General features: G+C 33.7%; 1 protein-coding gene across 3 annotated transcripts in view; it reads left to right on the top strand.

The window, feature by feature from the left end:
- Window positions 1-3167, top strand: part of sns (sticks and stones) — a 332324-nt gene extending 329157 nt beyond the window's left edge. For all 3 annotated transcript variants that reach the window (XM_068768331.1, XM_068768332.1, XM_068768330.1), the window contains exons 28-29: window positions 687-793; window positions 1839-3167. In XM_068768331.1, the coding sequence (XP_068624432.1) occupies window positions 687-793; window positions 1839-2093 (362 nt within the window). In that variant the 3' untranslated portion in view covers window positions 2094-3167. The remainder of the gene's footprint in view (window positions 1-686; window positions 794-1838) is intronic.
- The last annotated feature ends 9536 nt before the right edge of the window (window positions 3168-12703 follow it).

The raw sequence follows: 12703 nt of genomic DNA, 5'->3' as shown, positions 1-12703 counted from the left end.
ATGTGCTACATTGACCCCTTTAAAATTTTTTACACGTATAACCAATTATCCAATATAAGGTTTCACTCTATGTACCGACTTCTCTGGAACACTAAGGCTTATAGACTTGAAATTTGGTAACGAAATTTGTTTGCTGCGAAAAGATTAACTAAGAATTTTACAAAAAAAAAACCCACCAGCATGGTGTTGGAGGAGTTGGATGTGTATTATTAAAAAATACTTATAATCCTACTATACATCTTATAAATTTTTCGGCAAGAATTACTCAGAATAGATTTCATGAAATAACACTAACAAAAGGCTGTGTAGGCCACCCAAATCAGTGCGGGGGGGGATGGAATACTTTTAAAAATGTACTAAGGTGTACGTTTAATTTCTAAACCATTAATCACTTTCAGGCTCCCAATGTTCAGATATTTTAAATTAAAAATAAATAAAATATTAAGAAACCAAACAATTTCCTCAGCACAAAGTTCGAGATTGTTTTATATAATACATTTGACAATCCAGAATGAAAAGTCTTGAAATTTCCAAAATTTTATGGAGAATATCAAAAGAAAAATTGTTAGGTAAACAAATAACACATAAAAGGGATAATATTAATGCTCCCATCGTTTTAAAGAACCACTAAACTTCTTCAGTGCTTGTAAGCGAAATTACTAACGTATGTTTACTATCTATCCCAGGACTAGATCGGCAGTCTGCTGGTGGAACACTGAGACGACAAAGGCTGGATAAAATGGCCGTTCCACCTCCCGACGTCACTGTACTTCACCAAGGAAACTGTAATCAGGTATTATTTTAACCATTATTTAAAGACTACCGAAACTTTAACCATCTATTGATACCACTGGGACGATGCTTAATGTCATCAATTTGGCCTATTTAACCACCGAAACCAAAGGTAGTTCAAGAATCCCGGCACTAAAGAGCGAAGATTAAGAATTCAATAATCATCAGGCGATAACAATTTGTGAATTACATAACAATGCCTATATCTAAAAACGCAGGAGCGAATCTTAGCAAGCTGCGTTGCCACTGAACCGTTAAAATGAAGGATGCGATAATAGGACTGCTCCATGGAAAACATAGTCTTCCTGGATGTGTCACAATTTTCATCATCAATTTGTTAGCTGTAACTTGCGGCTGCAACGTCGTCACTCACTTCGGATCTCTTTAGCAAGCTCATAGTTATTCAACGAGCCAAGCGATCTATGCTCGGGGTTTATGTACAACATCGAATCAAGGATGAGAAGATCCGTAGACGAATGAAAGTAAGCGGCACAGCCCGACGGATTGGTAAATTGAAGTGGTAGTGAATAGGCCATACAACACGCAAAACAAGTGGCCGCTGGAGCTTTCAGTTTCTGAAGTGGAGACAATAAACCCATGTCCGCAAATATTCCCTACCAGGTAAACAGATGACCTAATTAACGTCGTCGGAAGACGAATATAAGCCGTTTCAAACCGGTCTTATTGAAAATCTATGGGGTAGGCCTAAAAATAAACGCATCATCATTGTCCAGCTGTGGACAATAATGATATGTTTATGATGATTTATTTAATAGAAGAATATATTAGATGAATTATTTTTATTCTCTCCTATTCCTGTTGCGCACAAAGCAGACCTTCAACGCTCTATGAGCGCAACGATACTCATAAAAATGAGATGGAGCAGTCTTCAGAGTTAAGACATAGCTCATTTATAGTCTCTTATTCAAAATCTTCTTAATGAAAACGCAACTGATGACGGGATTCTCAAATTGTTGTCCAACTTAGGACAGCTCGGCCGGAGGGACTAATCGTGATAATTAACTAACAATTTCTCTTTGCCGCAGCACTCGCAGATGTCACAGACGCCGTCTATCAAACAGCCGCAGTCGATCCTCAAAGATCCGTCGCGCCACAAGTACAATCAGTACGGCAGCCCCGTCTCGTCCAGCACGCCGCAGAACAGCTCCAGCCAAATCCTCACGGTGCAGAACCTCACCAGCGACGTTCCACAATACGGGACAATCCGGAAGGAGAACAAGAAACAGAATGTGACCATAGACGAATCCTATAACAAGAGAAGTGAGACGCACGTTGTCTAGATCCTCAAATGTGAAGTGACGTGTAAATATGTGAATTAGTTAAAAATTTTTAGATAGATTTAAAAATTGATTCAATGTGATAAGATGGATCGCGAATGCCGGAACAGTTCCCATGCCGGACGTCCGTTACGCGAGTGTCTCTTATCTGCGTCCAAGACTTGACGGTCGGTGGAACCAGTGACTATAAGTGTATGCCGATCGGTAAATAATAAAATTATGAAAATTATGATTAAAAATATCGATTCCCTCGACGGATCTCCATTCTTTAGTTAAGAATTCTTTTTATTAATTTTTAAATAATCTCTAATTGTTAACGTATTTTGTCTTTTACGAAAAGAATTTATGGGAAAAAATTTAAAATTTTCGCCCCCCAGCCCACGAGTTTTTTGTGAATTGTTCGTAAGGCGTTAAATTACGTTTGTTGTTATTATAATAAAAAATATATTATGAATGAAGTTTGTTTGACGTGAGAATATCGCTCTTATTGAATTGCGTCAATTTCTCCGCAACGTCAAATCAAGAGAAATTGTCAAGTGTCAAAATAAAAGACTTTATTATCTGTGCGCTCAATGACAGGTGAGGATGTGTTCCGAAGTAAATGTGAATGTTTGTTGTTTTTATTTTAATTGGAGTGGCAAACATTCGATTGTTTGGCCACGTTAACATAGAGCGTTGCGGGTTGCTGTATATATAAAAGAAACGAAAGTTAATACTCAAATCGCGAACTGACAATAAATATAAGGTTTCGTTCTTAATTAAATATAATTTATCTCCATGCTTACCCTAATATGTAAATAAATAATGTTATTGTAACTCATCGATTGATAGCTTTTCTACTCCAAAATTTAATCGGTTTTAATACGAATACCAAAGTTTTATTAATTTTATTTTTACTATTAAGCGATTTAATTATCTTAATTATTTTTTATCTTATGTCTTTTTTCGTTTTTGTAACAGCATTAAGAATGGAACAGACAAACAGATCGATCCGAGCGAAACGTTGAACACTAACGATTACATTTAATTTCGAAAAAAGAATCCATCCATTGACGAAATACGACTTTATATTTACAGATGGATCATATTTACTGTTACATTCAATCGAATCTAAATAAAAACGAAATTAATCATATATTTTTTGTTTTATTTTCCGCCTATTTTATTTTTTAATTTTGTCTTTTATTTTTGAAACGCCTGAGATATTCAATTATTGATGACATATCAAAATTAAAGGTTAAATTCAATTGTTCCAATTCACCGTCCCGCCAAAATAGCTGGCGGACATTTTGTTTTTTTCGTCGACGCCATTTTGTAGTGACATTGTAGCCGTGTTAAACGTCCTTCTATATTAAGCAAAAAAAACTTAGTGAAGTATTTGAACCGTGCCTTATACTTTTACGCCATTTTGAAATTAAAAATATCACTTAAAGTAATGCCAAAAATAAGTTAGGTTAAATACGAATGGAAACGAACTTCTCTAGTACATAAGAATTCAATTCGTTATTTCAATAGTGTTGTTAAAATTTTTGGCGTAAAATAATTTTAAGTTATAAAATAAAGTCCTAAAAACTTTGTTCGATGTGGGTACGTTTATTTTTCGCGAAAAAAATAATTTAAACTGGCAACAATGATTGAGACGTTTACATTACTCAAGCATTGGACATTGCCACTAGACTAGCGTTGTCTAAACTAAACTCTTAAAATAATTATAGTTAAACATGTGGAAGTGGTAGTCACTACCTGATGTACGTTAGTGGGGAGACAGGGGAGAGTGCGATGGACAAAGCGCACACCTATCTGTCATCCACGGCAGAACAACGTATCTCAAGAAGTGACCAGCATTTGCTCACACGCTATAAAACTAATTCGCGTTATATAAATTTTTAGTCCATTTTAAACGTTTTGATTGCTAATCTAGTATATGATAGGATATAAACATTTTATAAATCCCTGTTTATTGCTAAAAGTTAAATTATTTTTTATTAAGATTTTAAATGATTTGCTAGATGTAAATGTTGAATGTATCTCATTTCGTGTGTTATCCGCCAAGGTCGTGAGCTTGTCATTTAGTGTAAGTGCTAATTCAAGGTTCAAAACGTGTTGTCAATATGTAATAAAATTAACTATACTAATTAAAAATTCATGTTAACGTTTTCATAATTATTCGTGAATTATTGATACCATAGGAATCGATACGAGTTTATTCGATGTGTAGGTTCTCTGGAGAACTTATTTAGTCGATCTTAAATTTTATAATGGAATGCGTTGTGTTTTTTTTTAATTTCACTATGACGGGTTTCATTTGTGTGTGCTACTGTTGTTTATTACTTTTAAATAGTTAAACTTTAATTTACTTTAATAATATTCCCTCAACATATTGCCAGTAACAAAATTTATTTCTACATGAACAAAGAATTTATATTAAGAATTTGTTGATGTTTTGCGTCCTAAGAAAATTCTTATTTTATCTAATTTTGAGTGAAAATGTATAAAACAATTATGTAAAATATTCGTTTAAATTTCCCAAATAACTTGTAAAATACACCGCATATCTCTTTTATTCTTTGTAAATATGTTACATAAATTATTTCAAATTGCCAACCTGAAAACCCTTGCCATCACACCGCAGAGACTCGTAAATACAATTAGTCTTAATTTAAAACAATTACCCAACAAATATTTGAAGTGTGAAAAAGAACCCCTCCATCATACTAGAAAGCGTTACTGGAGTTTCTTAAGCCACTTTTTCTCCCAACAATAAAACTTACCGAATTGGTAGTAGTGATATAAGCCAGGCAATAGCAACCGACCAAGCCAAGGTTCGGTCCTCTCGTGCACCCTTGTGTGGGAATGATAAGTGGATGTTATCGACAAGTAACAGCACAAGCCCAGGTCCCTTCGTGGAGGACTTTAAGTTTCGTCAATGCCAAATGTCATGGCGCGTTCATCGAAGCGATCTAAGAGCTCACCCAACCAGTGAAGTAGTAGCATGTAGTGACCCGAACCGAGGTTCCCCCGGGAGCCCTAGAACTTCGGTACCTTAAAAGAGTTATTAGGCTAAAAAAGAAGTTAACTTCAACTGGTTGGTAAAGTTATGAGATAAATTTTATTTGAATACACACAGTTCAAGTCACCAAAAACCGTTATGACATCAACATGATAGCAATAGAAACTTATCAAGCCATAAAATCTTTTTGCGTTATTTAACACAGGAGGTATCAAAAAATTTCACAAAAACATATACAAGAGACGTTACAATAAATCTGTTCTCAAATATATTCTTTGTACAGAAATGTATGAGATGGTCAAATTGCATGAGACAAGAATAATCAATCTGAAACCAATAGACATCGTTGTATACTACTATAAGCGACAACAACACAACAGGAATATTTTGCCGTAGCTAAAGGGTTTCGTATATGTAACACCAAGGTGCCGTTCTGTGCCAGAGAGTTCTAGTGAGATTACTGTTACCATATGAAGTGGTACAAAGTCTAGACCTGCACGTCGAGGTGAAACTTCCAACGATACTAGTTTTTAAAACGGACTTCGATTCATTGCTTTGACTCTCCCGCTCAACAGTTAAATTCACTGATTGTAAGTGCAACCACCTGCAATACAATCATACCTGGTACATTCACTTGACAATTTTGAATGTACTTCTCGAGGCTCTGGATGACGCGACGACAATAAGATAGATGCACGCCGTCATCGTCACCATTTGTTAACCAATCGGCCGACGGACTAAGCAGCAGTTCAGCCTATTTGAGATTGCTTGTGTAGGAATCCTAAATGGGTATTATCGATGAGTGACACCCAAACTGCGGTCCTAGATAAGAGTCTCAGGCTGCCTGGCAGGCGCCCTCTGCTCTGTGAAATTTCCAAATTCCATATGTACGGTATTCAGTATCTGGTCCATAAAACCTCTTCGGATAGAGAAAGACCGGTCTCAATCTCAGTCACGTTCCTATTACGGTCACAGCATGGTACGTTACAAAACGCAAACTCTTTTGCCTTTTATAATTTTTAATTTTAAGATAATCTGAAATCTGACATTGAGTAACTTAGTTTAATAAAAATGTCTTCAAAAACCCATTGACATTTAAAACTCTAATGACATTGAAAAGTTTTTATTTCTTATCTTTTTACCGAATTTCCACTCAGGCGGATTGTAATTTTATTAATTATTTTCATTTAAAACCTTTTAAACAGTAGAAAAAATATTTTAAGAACTTATAAAAAATTCCACAAAGGCAATTTTTATATACACAGAAACATTTATTGACGGATGGACCTAGTAAGATCACCGAAAGTCGTTATATTCGGGCAGCGCGAGGCCGGCAGTCATAGCGATCTTTGAGGGAAGCCTCTCAACGAACTTTTATCAGCTGACGTTATGAAGATGAACCATTGACTATAAATCTATCCAATAATTACAACCATATTAGACAGAATATCTCAAACACTCGTACGCAGAAAATAATTTTGTGTATTGTGTACAGATTTCATTTCCTTGTTTTGAATATAAAAAACAATGAATAAATATTCTGACTTTGTTTTGCCGCAGAAATAAATTATTCCGTCTGAATAAAATTTTCTTTATGGACTAAATCTCTATTCACAGTTATTTTTTTTTTTAAGTTTATTGTTCAGAATCATGAATAATAATTTTATCAATAATACGCATTACAACGTTACCAGAATCATTTGACTTGTAATAAATATTATTTGTAATAGTAATATAAATGGCCACAATTTCTCTAACATTTGAGGTACTCAAATGAAAATTGAAAATCTTTTATTAAAAACGAATTTATTCATGCCTTACTGATTATTGTCATTTTTAATTTTCCCAAATATTAAGAATAAAACTACTTGTGTTCAATACATAATTTTTATTTAATATCTTATACTTATAGTGAAAAGATAAATTGTTAGCAGTCCATTTAATTCATCGTGCCGGTGCCGGATCCGTCGCGTTGTAAGGAGAGCGACCGAATGCCGTAGTCGGGGCTGACGACCCGCGTAGCAGGTTTAAGAAGCCTCTTTGCAATACATTGACGTTTACTTTCAGTGACATCTACAAGCGTCACATAACGTCTATAAGCAAAGACTGAAAACATAATATACTATATTTTTCCCGACCTTTTTATGTAACATTTATACCTACATGTTTGCATTAACACCATCATTTCAGCCGCAGGACGTCCGCTGCTATGCAAAGGCCTCTCCTATCGATGTGTAATATCTTTATATATATAAATAATGTATTATGTATTTTTAAAAACACATAAATTTTGCTTCAGTTTTTTTTTCATTATTTCATTCTACGCCGTAAACTTTGATTTTTTAGTTAAATTCGTAATATTTTAAATTTGTATTATCTTGATTCTTTAAAAATCACTTAAACCTCAGAAAGCACACGGACGAAACCCATCATCAGTGCATAAAAATGTTTATCACACCTTCATTCATTGTAAAATAGCCCCACTAAATAAGGTACTAAGGTTGTAAATCGATATTTCAAGTTATCGATCATTCAATAATTCCATACGTGACTTTGATATTAAGTACGTAAAGCTCATGTATTCAGATTAAACATATATGTTAAACATATTGGTCTTTTATTGCCTTTCATATAAAAATATACACTGTATTTATATATAGCAAAAGTGATTACCCCTGGTACCGAGTCCACGAACCGGCAAGCGCAACATGTCTTACGACCACCCACAAGTTGGACCAGGCGACCTTGGTCAACGGAAGACGCTAGATGCAGACCACATCCAACCGGACGGATTTTTATATTGAAGTATTCCATTACAAATCTCATCTCATTTTAGTCTCTATCAAACTGGGCTCTTCTGGCATTCTTCTCATTGTGCACACAAATGAACACAAGTACACAGAACACAAATAAATATAAGTATTTCTAAGGGTACAGTTTTCCTTTTGATGTTTGAGGATGACTTATAGGCTAATGGCTACTTGGCAAGTTAATATTAAACAAAATATGAAATGAAATTAATATGCTAATTGTTAATTATCACATATTATATTATATATTAAAAATTCGCTGCCTCAGATAACAATACAAGAAAATATAACATTATTGCTGTTGAAAACGTTGCACTATCAAATTGTTATTTTCGAAAGCTTAAAAAAGATTATCATGGTATTTTGATCTCCGGATCACTGAGGGCGTGAAGGATAACACTGATTTCAAAAAGGAATGTAGGTTGCTGTCTATTCGCTACAATGAGTTGGCATACAAAAGTTACGTTGACTCTTTTTAAGGCATATTATTAATATTTTTATGAGTGCGGTATGTGGATTGACTACATGCAGATAGAATATTATGGCCTGTAAGTGCATATTGTAAGATGTTCAGAGTGCTGATGGAATTTCCGTTTTATAGCAGGAATTTCGTCATGTTCGCAAAAGCTTATGCGTATGGATTTTTTTTTGTGGTCCCCGCAGTTGCGGACCTCTCGTTCCCCTATCTCGTGTGGGACAGGGACTTTTTATTTCTAGTAATTTATTCATATTTTTTATTATTATTATATCATTCTTCTCTTTCTTCTGTATCATCTTATCTGTCGTACTGTTTCTTTCATTCTACAATTTTCTCAGTCTTTCTCTTTCATTCCATTAGCCATACATCCATCCTCAACCACTACATTCTAGGTTTCCTTACTATTTTATTTTGCAACATAACATTTTTTGTTCAAATATTTAACACGTATTTTCTTTATAATTATCATCTTATATTATTCTGTTTATTGCACTATGTTTGGTACTACTATATTTCTTTTATTTCTTTATTTTAGTGTTTGTTTTATTTTTACCCATTGCATTTGTCACCACCTTCCTGCAGTAGCTGAGGAAGCATTCTCTCTCCCCTTCGTCTTGCATGATGGCCGAGATACTCCTTTCCTCTATGCGTATGGATTATTTACTAACACCACGTGTAAGCTTTGCGGCAAACATATTTTAGACGCCCACCCTTAATGTAAACGATCTTTTTAAAATCGTCCGAACACATTGCAGGCCGCTTTCGACGAGTTCTCTAGAATCCTGAATTTGAAATCTGAAGTGATGAAGACGATGAGTACGATAAAGCACCTACAAGCTGATGTTAAGGCGTGTACGGGCGTGTAATTTTCAAAATTATTAAAACTCGATAAAGCATATGTACCCAGTAATATGCTCTCAATGTTATTATAAATATATACTTTTCTATACTTTTATTATACAGTCAGTAAATGACACGTAAAAATGTATTCAGAAATGGTCTAGTATTAAAAGAAAACACACTTCTTGTCATACTATGTACTTAAAAGTATTAATACATCCAACTTTCTACAACTAGCTGTAAAAATATGTACATAAACACCAAAGCTGAGATACGTAAGTACCAATGCCATAAATTATTCTATTTTACAATTTTTAAAAAGGTTACAGAATAGCAATAATAGACATTTTAAATTAAATATATAAGTTTGCCGAAAATAATCCACTAATTGATTATCGTCTATACAACCTACAAAAATACTAAATATATAGGGCTATTTTTCCAGTTTACTATCCTTTTCTCCATCTTCATGAGCACAAAGTATATATACTCGTAGATTAACATTCGAAAAAACTTTGTGCGCTGCTGTAAATATTATATTCATAAATATGGTTTCAACGTATTATAATTGTTACAAATATACAATATAGTTTATAATATGTTATAATCTGATATTAAAGGTAATTATTTCAAGTATCAACGTTACAAATATCTACGAAGCATGTCAGAAGAGCAATGCCCTACTATCTCTCCGGATTGCCTCGTGGTTTGCGTAGTAACAAAGAACCGCAAAGTAGTGCAGTGCGAATGGAAATACAATTATAAATTTTACGCCTATCATCTATTATCAGGGCTGAACGGAAAGCTACGGAAATACGCGAGAGCTGCGAAGAAAAAGGGGCACTGGTGTATGTTTCACTAACCCATCCTGAGAGAAAACTTTAAAAGAAAAGAAATTACAAGAGAAAACGTCACTGTAACAAAACATTACAAAAATTTAAAATAAAATGTAATCGATTTAACGAGGTATGATAAATGTCTTTCTCATACACTTACTCTTTCAATTTTACATAGAGAAGATTTGTGTTAACAGAAAATATTTTTTATGTAATAAACACAACATAACACAATATAACATATAATACAATTAAATACAATGTCATATTATATTTCATTACCTTGTTCGCCCACCAATTTGCAGCAAACACTAAAGTACTAAACTAATTCCAGAGCTAGCTTCCGCAAGTCTCACATTAACATTCGCCTGAACTTGAAGTTTGGAACTTCGTATGTTGAATTCATCTCAAACGCACGCCCGGACCTCTCGGGTAGATTGAAAATAACTTGAAATCGGATGGAGCGGCTCGAAGTTTGGTCTTAACGATGAGATGATATCATTATATGTATTTATTGAGTACGATTTGCACACTCGGCCTTTATAATAATATTAGTTATTTATTTAAATTAAAAATAATTATCTTAATATTTGATTTTACCTCAATAACGATTCCGCTATAACTTTCTTACTCACTGTTACTAGGTAATCATTGACAATTTTTTTGTAATGGTTTTAACTCTTACATCCTTTTAGAAACGAACCCTCACTCTCCTTTTATACATAAGTATAAAATCTGCAATTGCACAATCGCAGTCCCAACAAGTGTGAAAATGTACATATTACTTTTAAGGCACTGTTATTATACAAGATACCATGGACTACGTCTTTTGTAGGCATCAAGTTAAGTGCACCACCTGTTTGGATAATAAATACTTCTAATGTGAGAAAAATAACCGAACTCGAAGGTACTATATGTATATAAAGTACTATATATACATATATAAACAGTGTAAAATTATTTTTTTTTATTTAATATTCTTTTTGTACACGTTAAGATACATTTAATAAGTTTTACAATAATATACAAAAAAGTACAATGGGCGGTCTTATCACACAAGGCAATCTCTTCCAGACAACCATAGTATGGAAAAGGTAAAAATACTAATAATGGGTAGTTTACTTGTACAAAAAATACATATTTACAAACAAACGAACATAAACATACATACATACGTATATAATATATATACTTATAATAAATAAGATTTAACACATATTATAAATATAATACAATAATAAATAAAAACTACTAATCTAACTGACGACTGTTCGTTTCGCTTCGATCCCAATAACATATTTAAATAAATATTGAGTAGTCGAAATGTTGGATACAGGCAGCTTTCAACGCTTGAGACCTATGACCAATAGTAGACGTTTTATGGCTGAAATGACTTACTATGTTTATATTAATTATAATAATATTAATATAAATCTAGACAAGATTTTAATTAGTATTATTTTATTAAGTATGGTATGGATTAATTTATTTCCACATATTGGCGACAAAATAAGTCGCACTGCTCGAATAATAAATGCTTCAAACCTGAGAATAACAGGCGAACGGAACTCAGTGGAGTTAAATTATTAAAAGAATTTCAAATTTACATATTTAATGAATATTTAAATAGGCTTACCGCTAACACATCATTCCCAAGTTTTGCTTTCTTCTACTTAGTGATTTATTGTGTAGTAGCCCTTAACGCATAAACGTTCTTTGGCATTTTATTTGAATCTAGCAATAGAAGCTTTCTGAACATTATTCGAGAACCTATTGTCAAAGCATATACTTTGCGCGTTGAAACATTTTTTATACAAAACAAAGCAATGACTTACAACGTTAACAACGTACCCCGGGCTCGATGATCCGGAACCCAAGAGCCAAAGTAAGGACTAGAAATGTTCATAAAAAGAAAATATCGCTACGTAACACTTGACCAACGTCAGTAAAAGCTCGGGACGTAAGCTTCCCGCTAGCGCAAACTTATTCGGTATTAATTCATTCAACGAGCAGACAGCGTAAATATTGAAATGCTAAGTTTGAATCCAGACCTGCGTGTGTTGAACATTTTCAGCATCGGATGCAGATCCGTCCATGCGATGGCACAAGGTAGAAGCGATTAACGTATTTCGGTAGAGTTTATAATATGTTTTTTTACTCATTATATATAATACTCCAGAATACATTAATAAATTTGTTTGTCAACCTTTGTTAGTGGACGTTTTATACTGTGCTTGCAGATCCAAAGTCACAATTCTTGACAGTTTGTTCTACGCGTAATGCGGGCTCTGCCCACTGCCAATTTTACCAACCCGCTGGGGCTACCTCGTTACAGAATATACAAAAAACCTTTGCCGGTCTAAATAATAATTATGAATGATTTTACTTTGGACAATAGAGATCTATAAATGTTAATAACATTTGTAATTTAAGAAAAATGTTAAAATATTGTGGCCCATGTCCAGCAGTAAACGTCCTACAGATATAATGATAGAGATAAATTTGTTCAATGATTAATCTAACTTGAACGACCAACTAAAATGGAGGAACGACTTGAGTCTAGGCCATCAAATTTGATGGCCCAGGCGACGACTAGGCCATTAAATTGGTTCTTATTATGTATAATATTTGAACAGAAG

Source organism: Battus philenor, unplaced genomic scaffold (assembly GCF_028537555.1).
Source record: "Battus philenor isolate CCGP_79_NKW_IND1 unplaced genomic scaffold, ilBatPhil1.0.hap1 SCAF_25, whole genome shotgun sequence".
Classification (NCBI taxonomy): domain Eukaryota; kingdom Metazoa; phylum Arthropoda; class Insecta; order Lepidoptera; family Papilionidae; genus Battus; species Battus philenor.
Note: the sequence above shows the minus strand (reverse complement) of the source record. Positions and strands in the feature narration are given on the sequence as shown.